The following is a 20,268-nucleotide window of genomic DNA, read 5'->3' as shown; positions in this document are numbered from 1 at the left end:
AATATTTCAAACAAGGGCAAATTCCTGTCCTAAAAGGGATGAGCATAGTATCCAACACTCACAAGAAATCTAATAGTTTTTACATCACCAATAATAAAAATATACTTTGAACTTTTTTCTGACTATAACTGAGGGAGAAATATCTGTGGAGAGCTTTGGGGGGGGGGAGTTATTTAAAGTGAGCCACTTGCTTTTTGAATGTCACAAACATCTGCATGCTAGAGAATTGCCATTTGTGTATATTGTATGATAGCGTCCAAGAGCTTAAAAAAATACATGCTGGAACCATGAATCAAACTCAGTCATGTGACTAGGGGGAGGTACCGTGCTGGCTCCCAGCCAGTGGCAGAAGCTGATGGGTGGAACAAACAGGGCATGAAAAGACTAATATGACTAACGGATCTTAGAATTGTGGTACCCTTGTTTGGATCTACAGGAATGTAGACTTTAGCAGTTCTGCAGCTCTGCCAGCCTTTTTCCTGACACTGGAATTGTTATTCACAAAGTAAAATCCTTCTGCTTTGTGATAGGAACGATAGAAAAAGAACATGGCCTGCATTTTGAAGGTAAATCTCGGTATCTGTTGCTTGAATGCATTGTTAAAAAGAGACCCTGGCTGCTCAGAGGCATGGATTCAGTGCGGTCCTATTGCATCTTAATCTTAGCTGTCTTTTTTGAGTATTGGTTTTGTCTGGCAAAGGAATATGGAGGGATTCTGAAATGTACAGCTGTGTTCTGCTTCCCTTCTCTGCCGCTCTCCCTCTTTCCCTGCATTGTCAGAACTGCAGGCTATCAGCTAGCTAGTGGAAAGGAAGCTGTGTGCAGAATAATAGGAAGGCATGAAGGGGGTGCGGGGCCTCTGGCTTGTCTTAGCTGACTTTGTTTAGCTGAATTCCTTCAGGAGCTATAGCATGTGGGCAACAGCTTCCCCGTACAAAGGACACAAAAGGGGAAGTTGTTTTTCTTTTCTGAACGAGCAGCGCTTGCTGCTTTAAAGAAAAGGCTTCAGACTTACAAAGCTGCACAAGTTGCTCCGTAAGCACACACCCCCTTCTGAATTTACACAAATCCACATGCTAGTACATTTTAGAGCCAAACTGCACCAGGTGGGGCAACTATATGCTGACACATGTGAACACCAGTTTTGTGTTGTATTTCCATCTCCCTGTTAGACATATTCCCACCCGCTTTCCTTGCTAACAGAAGAGTCATTACAAAAATCCCGTTTTTATATGAGCATCACTACACAGAAGTATGGAATCGGAGGGGAGAAAGTGGAAGTGCAAGCAAGTAAGAACAATTAACATATGCTTCCTTACAGTGTTGTTACTAGGAGGGAGCCACTATGCATTATTTCTCATTCTACAGATTAAGTAGCTGCTGGGTCATATTTGCAATCTGCCTTTTTCCTTTCTACCTGTATTTTAAAAACATAAACCCACTCTGCTCCACTTCACAAGTAAAACAGGGCATGAAGACCCATCTGCCAGCATTCCCTCGTTTCCAGTCGGATTACTCCTTTTAACAAAGGGTTGATTATTTTGAGCGGTGGGACAGGCTCGAATAGCAAATCTCTCCAAAAAAGCAGCAAAGCTAATGAATTGCACAGCTTAATCTTTGCAAAATAAATGTGCTTGCTTCTCACCAGTAAGATGATTTTTGTTTGCTTTCTTACATTTTCTTGAGGAACAAACAGCTTTCTCTTGTCTTCCCCTCCCCCACAAAACAGTTTGTGCACGTGTCTTCGTTTTCTTTAATGCATATGTATTTTGTGGAAGTTTTTAGTAATAAATATGTCAGAGGCTGACTTAATGCTGACCTCTTGCTGAGCCGCCCTCTTTGAATGTTCCTGGTAACTAACTCCCAGGAGGAGGAAACCCCTGAAGAAAAAAAAATAGCTAGTGGATAAGTTGTGACACAGGAGCTTCCTGAATCGGGCCTGCTTTCACAAAGATAAGACGCCATTGGTGGTCGCATCTGCAACCAACCCCAAAATTGATGTAGAAATATTCTTCTCGCTCCTTGGAAACTTCTCATGCAAAAGCTCTCTTTGGACCTGAAAGATAAGTTAGTTGTTTCCTTTGCAAGAAGACTCAAGGGTTTCCACACCTGTGTTTTCCTTTCTTCTCTTTCCCCAGAGGCACAATGTTTCACTTTCCTGCTAAGCCTTGTGGCCCAAAGCCATTGTAGCACTTCTGTAAGTCTGACTTCTGCAGATCTTTCTTTTTATGCTGTTTTGTTATTGTATAGTCATAATTTTTCTCCTCTTCTCAAATCCTGGCGTTCCTGGCCAGTAGGGTAGTTCTGACTGACAGTACTCCAGTCAGCCTAACTCTTATCCTTGCGTCTGCCTGTATTAACAAGATTAAAAAGTGAAAGAGATGTGGAGATTAGCTTTGTAGCAAGACAGACTAGATTCTTTCTGTTCTGTCAGGAATAATCTAAAGGTTTAGACGAATGATCCATAATCACTTTAATACTTGGTATTTTCTTTTAGCTCTTTGTCTATAAACATGTGCTTCATCATGTGGGATATAGTAACTAATATCTACAAAATAAATTCTGTAGACACCTTGAAGTGACTTCAGGTTGTTTCTCAAACTAAGTGATGAAGCTGAGAATAGGAACTACATTTGTAATTGCATCCCAGCTGTATCTTCTTCTTCCTACAACTTCAAGCATATTTTAGGGTGTGTGTAGATGAAATGGGGACCCTAAATTGAAGCGGTGGATTTAAAAAAAACACTGCTTCAATTTAGGGCTAATTAAACCCCTGTGTTGTGCACACACACCACTGATTTACCTGCCTCTCCGGCGGGGAAGGGGGGAGGCTGCTGCTTCCCTCTGTGGCAGCAGCGCCCTCCCCTCCCCCCTCAGGTGGCACCTGCCCTCAGGCACCCAGATCAGGTGGTCCCAGGGGCCACCGCAGCCATGGAGGGAAGAACCGGGTCCCCGCACAGCTCGGGCGGGCAGGCTCTGAGGGGAGGGGAGAGATCAGGTTTCCTGCTCTCCTTGGGTGAAGCCTGCTTTCCCAGGCTGCTGCCAGGCTGTCTGCAGGGCTTCCTGCAGAGCCGTGGAGCTGCACGGAGCCTGGTGCTTTGCTCCACAGCTGTAGGGGCAGCAAACTAAAACTCTCTAGTGTAGTATTTGTTTGCTGTTTGTGAAGCAGCGATGTTTGTGAGCCGGAATTGATTCAATCTTTGCAGGTTAGTCTAACCTGGCTAGGATGAACTGGTTTATAACTGGACAGATGTTCTCTCTGGACTGAGGAAATTCAGGCACATGCCTGCAGTGGCTCAGGCTAGAAGCTGCGGGGTGCTAGAGCAGCCCTCCCTTCCCTTGTACAGACTGAGCACAGGGGTGGGGGCATGGACAAACTCCCACAGGAACTCTGATTAGGAAGGTCCTGCAGATGCATTGCCTGCACAGGCCCAAGCTTTTCACTGCTGGCTGCTCAAGGGGCAGGGGTGTTGCCAGATCCCAGCTCCTGGCTAGCACTCTGAGGCAGTGCATGCATCTACTGATGATACGGAGCTTTTCAATCTCCCTCTCCCTGCTTCTTTTTACTGTCTGCAGCAAACTGACAGGTGAGCAAGCCAGCAGGAGGCTGGTAATAGTGATTATCCCCTCATCAGCAAAACAGTAGGCTCTCTCCATTACTTCAAACTTTTATTAAACAGCTTACCAGCTGACCTGTTGCTTCACTCTAAATAGCCCCAAGCAGTCACTGTTGTGTCTGCCTTTCCCAGTTAAATTGGAGAGACACATACAGATATCTCTCAGCATTAGCTAGTATACCACATTCGTAGGGGCCATGGGGCCAGGGGCCATGCTGTGGAAGATGGGAGGGGAGGGGATTCCTGCTTGAGCAGTGAGGCAGACTAGGGCAGGGGGAAGCCAGGCAGACCCTGCTGTGCCAGCAGTCTGTGCCAGAGTTCCAGCCAGAGAGCAAAGGGGAGGGGCCAGCTCTGCTGTGGAGCAGAGAGCCCCATCCAGCCCAGAGAGCATGCCGGGATCCTGGGGGTGTCTGGTTTAGCTTAAACTAGCAAGGGGTCTAGGACAGACATTGAATAAATGAGTTTGAGCCAAATCAGTTAAGTCTGATGCTACATTCAACCATGTTTATCTCAAACCAGTTTCAGCCATTTTCAAACTGGTTTATATACACTGAACATCTGTTCTGTTACAGGTTTAAACCAGTTTCTGATCACTTAAACCAGTTTATGTGTAATGTCTGTCCCTAGCCTAAGTGAAAAAGGTAGTGGTGACTACTGGAAACTGACCTATTTACCTATGTTAAATAAAATATATGGCAAATAATGCCCTTTGTACTACCTTTACCATAGAAATTACCTTGAATACTAAAGGTTTATCAAAGGTAAAATACTCACTAGGACAGCGCTCGAGATAATGATGACTTCTCTGAGGTAGCCATTTCTACATTGCATCCATCTATCAGTTGAGACCTGTGAGGATGTCTTTGCTAATGGGTCATATTCAGATGGCAAGGAAGCATTGAAGCTGAAAGCAGGGAAGCTTACTAATTCTGGTAAACTGCCAGTGACTGTGATTTTGGAGTTTTAAGACATTTTCCAGGCCTTTAAATAAAAATCACGGTAGGTCTATGGTCCTTTTGCCTACCCTAGTTTTGTTTTAAGATTAAGATGGCCACATGCCATAACAATGGGAACTAGATAAGTTCAATGATTGCTATTTAAAAAGTCACCATTCTCTAGCTGTGTCTGAGATTGCAGAGCTTATCAGTGCTTAGCAGTAGTTGACATAGTGGAAGTAAATAAAGTAGTATGGAAGCCCAGTTTTTATGCTGAATTTGAGAATGATCATTGTATGGGTCAGCCTTGCACATTCTTTTTAAAAGAATGGTAATTCAAATATAGGATAAAGGCATGATAAATAGGGACCTACCAAATTCACAATTGTGTGGTTTTTCACAGAAAATGCAAAATTGAGCAGGCTCCTCATTTTGGCCACCTTACTGCAAACCCTCCACCTGCCTTACCGAAAGTAAAACACTGGCTCCCTTAAGGGACCCAGCAGTCTTCATGGCTCTGTGGCCTGGCCATGCAGCCCTCTAGGGTGGTGAGGGCGGGAGAGAGGCTGCTGGCACAAAAGGCTCCTGGAAAGATGGCTGCTGCCTCCGCTCCTCACTGCTGATTGGCTGAGAGGGCTGCGTGTTTTGTGCCCTGCCCCTTGCCACCAATCAGCACCGAGGTATGGGACTGCATGACAGAAAGTCTTCACAACCATTCAGTGGCAAGGGGCCAGGTTGTATGATGGACAGCACTCACAACCAATCAGCAACAAGGGGTGGGCCCACTGGGGCCTCTCAACCAATCAGAGATGTGGGGGAGTGGACCTTGCCCTCCTCAGCCCACAAAAATGACCATTGGTCATGAGATCTGCAAGCAAAATCGGCTGGCCACCTCCTCAAATTAGGTAGACCCCTAATGATAGACGTGTACCTTACAGACTAAATCAGAAATGCATAAGCTTTCATGAGCTTAGCTTTCCTTCATCAGATGCTATGAAAGGACATGCATAGAATGGTTTATCAAACAGAGGCAGTGATCAAACAACAAGGGAGAAGGGAAGTTCTGGGAGAGGCAAACAAGTAACAAACCCATAGGAACAAAGGGGTCACGGATGCTAATTTCGCTAATGGGATAAGAATCTGTAGTTGCTGTTTAGACCAAACTTCTACTCTGTGGATAATTTCTTGTTTCACAATTTCCCATTCAAGTTGTTTTTTCAAGTTTTGTTGTTTAAAAACAGCTGCTCTGTGGTCAGTGATGGACTGTCCAGAGTGATACAGTGTTCTGCCACAGGCTTGTGTGTCTTTCTGGAACTGATGTCAGATCAATTTTCATTCATTCTTACACGTAGGGATTAACTCCACCCTGCCCTTTCCCAATGTAGACAGCAAAGGGCACTGTAAGTAGGTGATGGCATTAGTAGAGGTGCACATGAATTAACCTTGGATTTTATAACTGATTTCATCCAGTGATGATTTAGTTTGTATTGATAAGGGGCCACAGCTTGCATATGGTTCCATCCTGGGTGTCTTGGTGGCATTAGGAGTTAGGTAGACTGCTTGAGAGATCCCATGGCAAGTTGGAGGGGCAGCTGTCTGTAAAACTAGAAGACATTTGTTATTTCAGAAGGGTTTGGTGGTTATTAATTATATGTTCTATGACTGTGTTTAAAATGGGGGCCAGAGGTGACAACCAGAGGGATTCTGGTGTTCTTGTGTTGGGGTTGGTACTGAAGCAGGTTGGAGTGATATCTGAGTCTGACTTCGTTCCTTTGAGTGGCTTCAGTTTTTAGATTATATTATAACTTTAGAAATCCCTGCCTTAGATCTTTAAGGTGTGCAAGCTGGTTGGTGAGATCAGAACAGATACAGTTGTAGGGTAAAGCTTGGCTGAAGACAATGAAATCAGTGGTATTGTTAGGATGAAAGTTCATGGTGTGAAGGTAGTGGTGGTGGCTAATGAGTTTCTGATAAAATGTGGTTGCAATGTGGCTACTGCAAACCTTTACCGTGGTGTCTAGAAAATTAATTTGCTGGGATTATTTCAGAGTTAGTTTGGAAGGGTGGAAATTGTTAAAGTGAATTCAGATATATACTGTTATCTCTTTATATTACAGTATATTGTAACATCACCCCTTGAAAGCAGTTTTGATCTCTAATACTTTAAAGCATTTCAAATTTCTCAGCATGTAGGAGAGGCAAGGATTTATTTTAATGATATCTTTTATCAGACTAACTGTACATTTGGGAGAGATGCTAGACAAGCTTTGGGGCACAAAGTACTCTTCCCGGGGGGGAGAGGTTAATGCACCTTGAGTAGTAAGACATCATATTTTATGATGGTATTTAGAACAAGGAGAACAGGAAGGGCTTCTTCATGGTTTCTGTTTTTCCTGTTCTCAAAATCTTTTTTGTTGTTATACGAGTGGGTTTTGTCCTTGTGTGGTACAGTTTTAACCCTATAAATTTAATATGATAGATTTAGTCACAAAAATATTCCAGATTTGAGGTCCCTTCCAGATATCATCATAGGGGATTCTAGCCCAACCCCATTCAAGGCAGTATAATTTATCTAAGCCTAAACCATTCCCAACCAAATGTTTGTCTAAACTTTACTTCCAGTGACACAGCTGCCACAGCCTCTCCAGTAATCTGTTCCAGTACATGACTACTCTCAGAGCTAAGAAGTTCTCTTGCAATTTAAGCCCATTTGCTTTTGTAGACACAGAACAATAGATTGCATCCTAGCCTATACGAAGACAGCTGTGGCTACCCATAAATTTATCAGGGGAGGACAGCAGGGAATTGGGGATGCTCTGTTTTCCAGAGCGCCCCAGGGAGTAACTAAGAATAATGGGTGCAAGCTAGTGGAGTGTAGATCTATGTTAGACATTAGGAAGAAATTTTTTACAAGAAGAGTGGCCTGAGGAGAGCAAGGTCCATTCCCCCACGTCTCTGATTGGTTGAGAGGCCCCAGTGGGCCCACCCCTTGTTGCTGATTGGTTGTGAGTGCTGTCCATCATACAACCTGGCCCCTTGCCACTGAATGGTTGTGAAGACTTTCTGTCATGCAGTCCCATACCTCGGTGCTGATTGGTGGCAAGGGGCAGGGCACAAAACACGCAGCCCTCTCAGCCAATCAGCAGTGAGGAGTGGAGGCAGCAGCCATCTTTCCAGGAGCCTTTTGTGCCAGCAGCCTCTCTCCTGCCCTCACCACCCTAGAGGGCTGCATGGCCAGGCCACAGAGCCATGAAGACTGCTGGGTCCCTTAAGGGAGCCAGTGTTTTACTTTCGGTAAGGCAGGTGGAGGGTTTGCAGTAAGGTGGTCCTTTTTATATGCCTTTTCCCCACAATTCTATTAGTTTAGTTAAGCCAATGGGTTGTGTCTTCTCTTAACCTTAAATGTAACCCCTTTGGGCAGGAATGGTCTCCTCCTGAGACTGGTCATTGACTACAGGGCCTATAGCTGACTAGAGTCTCTGGAAAGCACTGGAAGACAAATAATGTTACTATTTTTGAGGAAAATGCTAAACCTGTACTTTTGGGGCTAAAAGGGAAAAGGTGAGTTCAGTTTTCTGTATTGCCCAGGTTGGCTAATGCTTGATTGGAGAGGTGGAAAGGCTAAAAGCTGAAGGTGTAAGCTCCAGTGTCTTTGTCACTTTAGATAGTAACTTGCTAATGTGATCACTTGTCCCAAGAGCGACAGTCTACATGAGGAAGCTTACAGATAATACCTCACAGATGGTTTCTGTATTGTCAGAAGTCTGAAGTTTGCTTTTCTCTCCACCCTGACCCTGCAGTGATAGTAGGAACTTTGGAGTGGGGACCAGATTTATCAGAGCCTGTTGTATAGAGGGACAAGAGAAGGCTTCAGGGGAATGGTGACACAGATAGAGTGCAAAGCCAGTCATGCATGTATGTAGTAGTTATGAGTTACTTCATTTGGATAATGGATATTTATGTTAATTTTAGTTTCAACTGATGTATGCTTTAAAAATATTATCAAGCAGACCATGGGTTTGGACCATGCATGTTCCTGACAGCTGAGCTAACATGAAGAGAACCATGCTTGTTGATATTCATCCCTGATGTGCCTCCTACCTCTTCTTCCCTGGCAGTTTACAGCGGTGATTTTCAATTGGGGATTGGGATGCCTTGCAATCCTTTTGGAGGTGTTGCAATGTGCCACACAATGTTAACACCTTTAGGTGTGCTGATATCCTTCACAAGATAAATCCAGCTACTTCAAGTAGTAATCTGTAGTGTTAAAAGCATTTGGACTTGTTGGGGTCTTTCTGAGTTCTTTGCAGTAGAAGAATTTCTCTACTATTTTTATGTAGTAAATAATCAGTTGAAAACTAAGAGCTGACATTTTCTGAGGGGAGTCTTGAGTCTAAAAAAATCATTGAGAACCAATGGTTTACACTTTGTCTGGTAGGGTATTTGACCATGGGACCTACTTCTTCCCTTTTTTTTAAAGGGGATGATTTCCCCATGATGGGGAGGGTAATAAGGTCCACCCTGCCACATCCACTGCACACTTTCTCATCAGTGTGGTTTTTTCCAACCATAAAGAGCACACTGTGGTGTCCCGCAGAAGGAGCATGGTTGACAGTTTCCTTCCACATGAGAAGATCCTTGCATACAGAAGATTCTGGGCAAACCTCTAAATTACCCATAGTTTCAGCTTAATATAATAACCTGGCATAAGATGAAGCAATATTTTTCAGGCTGCTAAATTTGCCACTGTGGGTAAAAACATTCCTATGTTTTACATGCTTAAATCTTTAGGAATTAAAAGGACCATTTAAAACATAAGAGATTAGTCCTCAGTTTCCAAAGTTGCCATTTTTCACATTTCATGGATCCAGTAAGCCAGTCCTTTTTATTTCAGTTTTCTGTTCTGACATGCTTCAGGGAGAAAAGCTGTGAGAAAATACAAGCTGAGCCGAACTCTTCAGGAACCCTTTTACCTGGTTTGTTTCAGTTTAAATGTAGTTAATGACAAAATGGTTGCAATGTAACGAGTGCTTGTTTTATTACTCTCTTCAAGGAGTAATACCAGCTCTTAGCAGCCTTTTCCTTTGTATAACCTTTCATGCAATTATACTATGTGGGTCACATTCTTTAGAGACAATTTCTAGAATAATAGTGGTTGTATGACGTAAAGAGTACTGTTCATGGTTTTAAAGATCATCCTTGTAAAGGATTTGTTGGAGCAGATAAGACGATTGTGTAGCAGGACCCAGAGAACACGCATCTCCACGCACTCTGTAATGGCACCTTAACTTAAAAAAAGGTTGTTTTTCAGAATTGTACGTATGGAGAGTCGGTTATAATGGAAATTTTCAGCCTTCAAATCAACCAACAATTCACCATGCTGGATGTGGCCTCCAGTTCAGTATTACTATGCATGGAACAACCTAAATAAGTAGTTGATAGCTGATTAGTTGCTTTACCAACAAAAAGATTATTTGATTACATCTGGTTATTTTAATAAACTTAATGCTTTCACAGTTACAGGTGCAAAGTAGGGTTACCATATGTCCGGATTTTCCTGGACATGTCCTTTTGGGTCCTCCAGTCTCTGTCTTGGTGGGTTTTTTTGATTTTCCTGGTAGAACTGCATTTCCCAGCTTGTTCTAGCAGCGTGTGTGTTTACCAGGGTTCGGGTTTTCTGTTTGCTACAGAACAATGTGCATTCTCCTCTTTAAAGCTGCTTGGGGTGATTGGAGGTAGGGTCTGTGTGCGCACATGTACATGGCTGGCATATAGCCAGACAGGCTGGTGGGAGCTGCCTTAGCAGCTGGCTGCAGGTAAGTCTATGGGATGGTGGGAGTTGTAGGGTCAGGGCTTGGAGACTGTGCAGGGGGCTCTGTGTGTGTGTCAGGGATGTGTTGAGGGAATGTGTGTGTGTGGGGGGGTGCCTGCTGGCACTGGGGAAAGGTGTATGGGTGCTACGGCTATAGCAGGGCAGGGAGAGGCACCTGCCCTTCCAGCAGGTGAAGGGGGCAGAATGGGCCCTTGGGGGCAGTGGAGAGCTACACAGCCATGCCAGCAGCACCAGGGCTGGTGCCCATGCTTCTAGGGATGGGGTGGCCAGGAGACGCTGCCCAGGGTGGCACAGGAGTCTCTGCCCAGGGTGGACGGTGCCACCAGTCTTCCCTCCTCCTCCCTCCAGGCCATGCCAGGGCTGAACTCACCCTCCCACTGCCTGTATGAGCTGCAGCCACTGCAGCTGCTGTACTCTGGCCTGATTTGGATGGTGGCAGCTGGAGCCCTCTCCAGCAGGGCTGTGGGGAGCAGGCGGCTGCGAGTTGGGACTGAGGGGTCCCGGCAGGGCCAAGGACCTACGGGTCAGGAGTGAGAGTGGGGCAGCAGCAGGGATGGGGAACTACAGGTTGGGAGTGAGGGGCACCGGCAGGGACAGGGGAGCTGTGGTTGAGAGGGGAACTAGAGAGAGTGGGGGGCTATGTTAGGAGTTAGGGGCACGCCCCGCCAAAGAGATGTCCCCATTTTTGGAACTGGAAATATGGCAACCTTAGTGCAAAGTAAGTTGCACTGTTTAGTTAAAGGCAATTCTATTTGCTTTTTTAAGTTTGATTGGAATTGGAATACAGTTTCATGACTTGTTTTCTTTATTTGGGAAATGGGGTATTTAAACTAGAAACTACAGACCATTTATTTTTCTAGCTATGCAGAGTAGCATAATAAAGATAAGGCTTCTGTCTCTTATGAATAGCTGCAGCTTGTTTTGTGAGACCTGTCATATTCTTTATAAAACTATTCATTTAAGTAAGAAATTTAGGTTCAGGTCAAATTTAAATGCATGGAGATGTTGAAGCTTAATTAGTATTTGCAAAACACTTAAGAGATCCTGGGCTGGTGAATGTAGATGCTGATGGAAGAAGTCTCCCATGCAGCATAGTCCTTCCATTAATTATCCAGTTTTTACCGATTTGTGTTAGCCATATTTATGGCCCTGGTTATGGATTAAGTTCTTATTAAACTAAGCACTATACAAACACAGGATAAGGAGATGAGCCTTACCTCAAACAGCTTGCACAATGGAAGTGTAAGATGAGAGACAACAGGTACATACAACCAGATGATGAAGAAGAGCATTAAAAATCCCTCTGACATTATGAGAGTATTTTGCCCCTTAATTCCTCTTGCTGTAGTACTTTCCCTTTGTTTTCGAGAACACAAGAAGTGAACGTGGTGCTCTTTCAGAATCCCTGGGAGCTGAGCTCCCTCTCCTGAAGATGGAATTTAAATCACTGATCTAATTGACACCTAAGCTTGGTCTTTTTTTTTCTCCTGATGTTGCTGTAAAGTCAACTGACTCCTGTTCTCTTGGGCCACAAGACAGCTCTGAATGGCACAAAAGTCAAGCAAATGGATGTCATATTGCAAGTGCCAAATTTGAGAGTGTGACAGTTCTTGCCTTTTCATGGCCGGCACATGTTCCTGGGGTTTTGCATGCCCTGGGAAGATAAATGCCCCATGAGAGCATGTATTGCACTGCCCCATCCTGACTCTGGGCACAACCTTGTGAGCAGGGGAACCCACTTGCAGAGATGTTCCCCAAGTTAGGACAACAGCCCCAGGTGCTGTGCCCTACAGGGTCCGGCCCCGAAACACTGGGAGTGGCAGGGACCTGACCTGGCAGGACAGCAACCCCAGCAATGTCTGTAGATGCAAGTGAATTAGATCAGCTGGGCTGGGACACATCCTGGCACAACTGATCTTGCTCCAAAGAAGACATCTGTTTATAGTCTTGGATCCTGAAATTAACTTTCCATTGCACAATAAAACAATAACAGGTCATAGGAAACAGCAATAAAAAACACTAATTTATTGGAATCTAAAGCATTATTTTTCCTGGTCATTCTCTGAAATGTTTAGAATGGAATTGCTATCCAAACTGAATGAAAGATAAACTAACACATTGTGAATTATTCAGATTTAGAATAGGCTGTAGCCTGGCCCAATGGCGCTCACTTGCCACACAAAATTTTATGGATTATATTATAAGAAGCACGGAATGTCTTTTATGAGGCTGAATTCTTGCAAATTTGATTAAAATGAAATTCTGACAACTATAAAAAAAAACAAAACAGTTTTCATCATTTTTGACACAAAAAAGGGATTCCATAAGTGACTGACTCGGCACTAATGGCTGTAATAGTTCAACACCTAAAAGCAATTTTCCTCCAAATGTCTCTGAAGGGAACACTATTCTTGGCCTCAAAGAGGGCAGGAGCTCTACAGCATAGTTTATCTTTTGGTTGATGGGCTAGTGAGCATGGTCCTTGTATTTATTGCTGCTTAGAGATAATCTATAAAAGTGGGGTGTGTTCCTCTATGATGTGTAATCATTTTTTCCCAAACGTCTTGTTTTTGTCTTTTATAATGATGGGAAAGCAACTGTCTAGCAACTGTCTAGCCAGCCTAAGGCTTTCATACACACAATATACATAAGATTAGCTCAGATTGGTTTTAAAATCACTCTAGTTAAGCTTGGGAAATAACTCGTGTAAAAATATATTTATATTGATTTACAGTATTTATACTGATTTAGCTTGATTTTAATCAAGATGTAAGTAAGCATCTTCTCAAACAAATGCAAGTTAGGACCTACCTCATGCTCTAAAAGTCATTACTGTATGTGATAATGAAGCAGTGGAGGGCAAAAAGCTGTTTATGCTTTGCAATTCACCTTTAAGCACTGAAGCATATGACATCCAAATGTTGTCTTTTTTGCTTTTTCTCTAGACTGTTTGGAGTTGTGTACATAGTCACTGGTAGGGAATCATATTAAAGACAGAGCAGCCTGTTTGGAAAAAGTTTGTCTTTGATCCACACATGAGCTTTGTTGATTAGATCCCATTCATTTTTCTTAATCCTCGTTATAACTGGTAAGCAACACGGCACATTATAATGTGAAATGAAACGTCATAAGATAGAGCAAACTCCTCTTCTCTGACATACAGGCAGTCCTCGACTTACAACGTTTTGACTTGCAGCGATTCGCACTTGTGGCGCCGGGCATTTACACCCATGTTATTACTTACGCCGCTGGATTCTCACGCAGCGCTACAGGGAAATTTACAGTGAGAAAAAGAGGGCAGCAAAACAAACAGCCCTGGATCAGTTTCTCAAAAAGCCAGCAAGAGGCCCTAAGTCTGCCCAAAATCTCCCCAAAGAAGCCCTTCTGAATTCCATGACCCTGATGAAGGTGTTCCTTCACCTTCTGACTAAATACAATTTTATGTGATTAGTTGCTGTATTGCCCTGTTTAATTGATTTATATACAGTACACTTTAGAAAGCTTTGTCCTGTACAGTGTATATCATTTATAGTTGATTATATAGTTGATTTAAATATGGTGTTTATGGTAATTTCTATAAAAAGTTGGGCATCAGGGCCTTGGTCAGGAACATAAGCCCCTATTATAACATTGTTTCTATGGGAAAATCAGATTTGACTTGCATCATTTCGACTTACAGCACCTTTTCCACGAATGTAACCTGTCATAAGTGCGAGGACTGCCCGTACTGTATCAAAACATTTGCAATGTACCATAGATGTACTCTTCCTTACCCTGACAGTAAATACACTCCCAAAATACACATCCTGTATTGTGGAACTGGCTGAACATGTCAAGATGATTAAGGCCAGGAAAATGGAAATGGGAAATTTCTGTGGATATTTTTTGTTTTGTTTGTTGTTTTTTTTGGTATTCACCTATAGTTTCCATTCAGTAAACCTAAAACAACGGAGAGTTATTTAGCATTTGTAATGTGTTTACCCATGTGACTACATGGGTAATGTGTACCTTCTGTAAGGACTTGGTTGTAGGGGATCAGTAGGCCACCAGGGGAGGGCCAGAGATGGGAGCTGGGGGACCCAAAGGTACACACAACATTGTGGGTGTGGGAAGGGGGCAAGCAGTAGACTCCCAAGTACCCAAACCAAGGGGGAATTCCTGGAGCAGAGTCCAAGTCACAGACCAAGTCAGGGACCAAATAACCAAATCCAGGGACAGAGTCAAGAGGCAGAGCCAAGCAGGGTCGGAAGTCAGAAAACTAAAGTCCACAGGGTCCAGGATGGTTTACCGCTGCAGGCCATCCAGAAGATGGACTTAAATGAGGAGGCTGCTCTCCCCAGTAGCTGATCAGAACACCCTAACTGTGGTTTACCAGCAGAATAGGGCTTCCAATTAGAGCAGAGGTGGGCAATTATTTCAGCTGGAGGCCTGCTTAATGAGTTTTGGTGAGCTGTTGAGAGCTGCAAGGTTAGCCCTGCCCCTTGACAGCTGTCCTGCCCCCTGAGCACCATCTTGGGACCAGAAGTCCCACCCCTAACCCCTGACCTCTGCCCCCAGAAGAGCTCCTTTTACTCCCCCCTTCCCCCCAGAAGTACTCCTTGTGGGAGAGGGTGCTATGCATGTGGTGGCAGTGTGCAGGGTCAGCCCCATCTGGTCCCATAACACGCAACTCCCATGCACCCGCCCAAGTCCCCAGCTGCAGATAACGGCAGCAAGTGGAGCCAGTCTCACCCAGCCCCATAGTGCCTAGCTCCCACAATCCTACCCCAGGCCCCAGCCACACATGGTGGCAGCATGTGGGGCCAGCCTGACCCAGCCCCACAGCGCGCAGCTCCAGCAGTATGCAAGGCCAGCCCAGTCGAGCCCAGCCCCATAGTGCACAGCTCCCTATACTCCCACCCCCTTTCCTCTAGCGAGAAGTCCTGGTCCAGGCCCAAGCCCGGTGGGGTCCATACCTGAATTCCCACTCTCATAGGCAGGGAGGACTGGGAACAGCCCTGGGGGGAGGGGAGAGGGGGCAGGCACAAGATCTGCCAGGCAGAGGCTCCTCGTCTTTCAGGCCCCCTGGCTTGGGGCTGGGGTAGGGCAGACCAGGCTGGGGTGGGGGGTAGTTGCTTAGGAACCAGAGCTGCACCTCCTGCATGGAGGCACCGTTTGTAGAGTGCAGTGAGGGTCAGGGTTTACAGGGGGCTCATGGAGGGGCTAAATGGGCTGGATGGAATTGCCTGGTTGGTTGGATTCAGCCCATGGGCTGTATTTTGCCCACCCCTGAGTTAGAGCCTCAGGCAGGTTTAACCAATAGGCAATTAGTCCTGGCTGGGCTGCCTGTTAGAGCTCCTGAGGTATAGGTTGTAGCCATGTTGGTCTAAGGACATAGGCAGATACGGTTCTTTGGGTAAATTTGATATATTTTATTAAAGCAGATCAAATAGTTGGAAAAAATTCTTCTTTGTAAGGTTTCAGGTTTAAATACCTTTCATCAGGCTGAGGAAGCATCTGCAGTTGGAGTGTGGATGAAAGAATAGTAAAGAAGTCAGAGGCTGGTGCGCATGCAAGGAAGGCAGTCAGTGGGGACGTAAATTGGGGAATCCTCAGTTTAGGGCTCCTGACACCTTCCAGGGTGCTCTGAACAGTGTGACTAATACCTGTCAGGTGTTCATCCTCTCATGTTCTCCCCAGGGGGAGCATACGCAGTATTAGGTTAAAAGGGATTGGAGGGAAAATGATCCTTTTGGGACTCCACAAATGAGAGGTCTGGTGAAGGAGGGTGCATCATATAGGAATGACTAGAACTGTTTTAAAGAATTACTTTGCTGTCTCAGATGGCAGCAATATGTCATGGTCAGCTGTGGTAAATGGTGCCAAGAGGGCCCATGGATGAGAATGGATGTCCACTTTCTAGTCTTGCTGAATCGTCTACGCTGCCACCTGCTGAAGGTTTTTGGGTTGTGTTGGATTAGGTTATTTACAGGGTTCAAACTGAGCCATCGTAAGCCACCAGAAAGTGGGAGATGTATAGGCTTTTATAGTATTTAAACATTTTTTGTTAAAATGGCTAGGAAGGCACTTATAAGCTAAATTACATATGCAGTGTTCCTCTGCATCCATAGAAGAATATAGATAGATTGTTGGATAGGTAGATAATATAAGAAGTGAGAATTGTTCCAGTAATTTTAATATATATATTTATATATATATAAAATATAAGGTCTACTCTTGCTGATGCCCAGTTGTACCAGTTTGCTGATACCAGAATAATTAAATACAAATCTTCTATGGTGGGCTCAGATATATTGGTATAAAAACATTTAAAAAGATAGAATTTACGGTCAAATAAACTATACTAGAACAATGCTCTTCATACTAACTTATTTGCATCCCAGGAGTAATTCTGGTATAGCAACTTTGCTTAAAAAATTTGCGCCTTTAATTGAAATAGTTATACCAGTGCACAGTCTGTATGCAACTCAGCCCTAATTATTATTAGAGGCTTGACAACTATTTTTGCTGATGATGGTTTCAGCAGAAGCATATGGCAGAAGTAATTATTTAGTGCCTATATTTTTGAAATTGTAAATGAATATCTATTAAGTTATTTTATCCATCCCTTGGGCCCCTCCTTGAGATGGAAGAAGAAAGGACTGAGACAGAAACATGAGGACCTTGAAAATAAAAATCCAACAGCAGAAAAGCTCAGAAGAAAGTTTTGCTGAGAAGTAGGTTCTGTTGTTTCTGCTAACTTTAAGAACAAATGCTGTAAAAAAAGGTAAGCTTAGCATGCTTGCCCGGTTTATGTGATGTGGCTGTCCCTGTCTGATTCCTAAAACAGAATCTCCTGCTAATAGTTAAAAAAGCAGGTAACTGTTTAGTGAAAGGTGTATTTTGCAGCTATTTGTGTTAACAATGGATGAGGGACTGGGGGCCGGGGGGCACGGCGGTAGCAGGAGTGGAGTGGCCGGAGCCCAGCGGTGGTAAGCAGGGGAGGTCCCGCAGATGCCGCCGGTGCTGTCAGCGGCAGGGTGGGGGTGAATGGCGAGTGCTGACCGAGGGTCAGTGACCACCCACAGCTGCCACTGGCAGCGTCGGCAGTGGCCAGCGGGGATCACGGACCACCTGCAGACACCACTGGCGGTATTGGTGGGGTGGCGACCGTACCTTTTTGTAGGGAGTGTGCTGCCAGACTCAGGTGGTGCACATGCATCCACTGTGTATCGCCCCTGCTTCTGCTCCAGTCTTGCTGTTTTGTTTCACCTGTGCCTAGGTCACTGTGGTATCTAAGGACTGAAACTTGTTATGAATTGTAATCTAGCTCTGGCTAGCATCTTCTGAACTGTTAGACTTGTGAATTAATGGATTCAGGTCTCCTTGCCTAGAGCCTGAGACCACCTGCTTTTCCCACAAGGTGCTTTTGGAGGTAAAAGCTGCCTTGTTCCTGTTTCTTTATGCTTTTCTTCAGGTAGTTCTGATAGAAATCATTCCCATTGCCCATTGGGACTTCAGCCTTTGGGCATCTCTTATTCTGTGAACACCCAGACACCCATCTTCCCTTTCCCAGTCAATCTTTGTTTTCTACATCAGTGTTGTTTCTATAGAGCCAATTTGCCTCTGAACCCCCAGCCACTGCACATCTTGACATGCATCTTGGTCTTCCACCCAATCTCTTCTCACCTCTCAGTCCTGGAGAGAGCTGTATACTGTAAAATATTTGTATAGATCATTTTGTACACTTTAATATAGTTAAAATAACATCTTGTATATTTATTTTAGTAACCCCTGTTGCATTGCAGCCTTACTAAAGCTTTATATTTTAGATGGTAATTCTATTTTTTTTGAAACCTAATGTAGTTATGCACAATTGTAATGCAAATATGTTGTAGTTCTGGTTTGGGATTTTGATGCATGTATTTCTTCAGACTTTATCAGTTTCTTGGAATAGCAAGAGATTTCTAGTACGGCTGTGCGAAGCCTCAGTCCCTGATTCGATTCGGTGGAGATTCAGCCCAATTTGGTGGCTGAATCTCTGAATCTGAATCAAATCAGGATACCTTTTAATCTCTCTGAATTGAATTGGAACCCTCTGAATTGATTCAGAGGCAGTTGGAAAGATTTGGTGATTCAGACATAGACACAGCTTTAAATGTTTTTTCTACATACCTCAAGGCACCAGGCAGCTTGTCAATACTGCAGTGCTGGTTCGCATGGTGTGTCCCACAGGAGTGCAGGGTGCTCCACAGTGCACTCAGCAACAGACCTGGAAGTGGACCAGAAGCACTTCCGGTCCACTTCTGGGTCCGCTAGGAATCGTGCGGGGGGGGCTCCCCCAAGCCTCCCGCCCAGTTCAGCAGCTGGCACCTTCTGGTTCTGGGGGGGGCACCAGTGTCCCCCCATGGCCTATCACCAAGCTGCAGGATGCACTCCCCAGTGCAGTCCCTAGCAGACTAAGAAGTAGACCTTCCAGGTACTTCCACTAGCACTTCCGGTCTACTTCTGGGTTTGCCGCGAAGCACGCGGGATTGGGGTGGGGGCTCCTGTGGGATGCTCCATCCACCCCACCATCACCGCTTTCAGAAGCCATGCCTGGTACCTTAAGATATATAGAAAAAACATTTAAAGCTGTGTCTATGGCCGAATCGATGATTCTCTGAATCAGCATTGAATCTTCAGATTCGGATTTGACTGAATCAAATCAGGGACAGTGATCCAAATGAACAAATCAAATCACTATCCATTTTGCACACCCCTAATTTGTAGGTATTAAATTCTTTTCTGGTTCTTGGCTTCTGTCTGTTTCTTAATAAGAAACGATAGATTTTACTGCTCTCTTGTGAATTTGAATTCTGAAGTTGAATTTTGTTTGTTAAATAAGAAATATTGATTACTGATGTTTGTATCTCTTGCAGATCTTGAAATAGTTACCTTAAATCCATGCTATTTACATTTATTTTAAGATGTTCTGGCCAAATAAGACTTGAAGAAACTCTTGCTGGTAGAGTCCTAAAAGAAAACATAGAAACATGAGTGTACTGTTTTAGCCTTTAGGGAAGAAGTAATATTGGATGGCTGTCATTTACAGCAGGGATATTAAAACTGCTCTTAGCCCTTATACCTTACTGACCTCTGAAGATATTTTTGTTTCTGGCTACTTTATTGAAAAATCCTGAAGTAACTCTCTAGATCATTTCAAAGTCTGGCCATGAGCAGTGGAGCTTGTTAGCTGAAGTGCCATTCCCTGCAGAGTGCTCTTACCTGAGGTATTCTAGGTGAAGCACAATCAGCTTTTAGTTTTTCAGCTTTGCTTGTGTAGCTCATTTTGCCTCTTGGTGTATCATGTGTCTGAGTTGCATGTGATGCTCACAAATTACATAACTGAAAATTCAGCTTTCCATGGCTTTTCTGGAACTAATTGTATACATGCCAATACTTCTGAATTAAGCTGGTGATTTCCTGAGCTTTTCTCCAGTGAAGGCTGGTTGAGGGCTTTATTACTAGCCACTTGCTGATCCAGTGGCAGTGATTTGGATTCAGTGTAAGAACTCTGAATTCAAATTGCAAGACCTTTTCTGGATCCATCTATTCTTATTGCTTTTACCTTTTGATCTTCATTTAAAACTTTTTGATAACATGATACTGAGGAACCAATCTGTAGTGGAAATAGAAGCTAGGCAAAATGGCTTTAGTAATTTATTCTCAGGCTTGAGGAATGGCACTTTGTGACCAAAAGCTTGCCTAACACCTCTCCTAACTGTACATTTGGACAAATAAAAGATAGCAAAAAGCAAGGGATTTTTTATGTTATCATTGGTACTATTAGTAGTTACCAGTACCCCGTAGCCTTATCTTGTGAAGCGCTGCATTAAAAGTTCTCTAAATCTGTTTATGAGGA

At 44.1% G+C, this 20,268-nt stretch overlaps 1 protein-coding gene across 1 annotated transcript in view; it reads left to right on the top strand.

The window, feature by feature from the left end:
* Positions 1-334: 334 nt before the first annotated feature.
* Positions 335-20,268, top strand: part of ST6GALNAC3 (ST6 N-acetylgalactosaminide alpha-2,6-sialyltransferase 3) — a 346,629-nt gene continuing 326,695 nt past the window's right edge. Inside the window, exon 1 of the mRNA XM_019531250.1 lies at positions 335-566. Coding sequence (XP_019386795.1) covers positions 549-566 — 18 coding nt within the window. The 5' untranslated portion in view covers positions 335-548. The remainder of the gene's footprint in view (positions 567-20,268) is intronic.

Source organism: Crocodylus porosus, unplaced genomic scaffold, assembly GCF_001723895.1.
Source record: "Crocodylus porosus isolate Cpor-Errol unplaced genomic scaffold, CroPor_comp1, whole genome shotgun sequence".
NCBI classification, from domain to species: domain Eukaryota; kingdom Metazoa; phylum Chordata; order Crocodylia; family Crocodylidae; genus Crocodylus; species Crocodylus porosus.
This window is presented reverse-complemented; position numbering and strand designations above follow the sequence as displayed.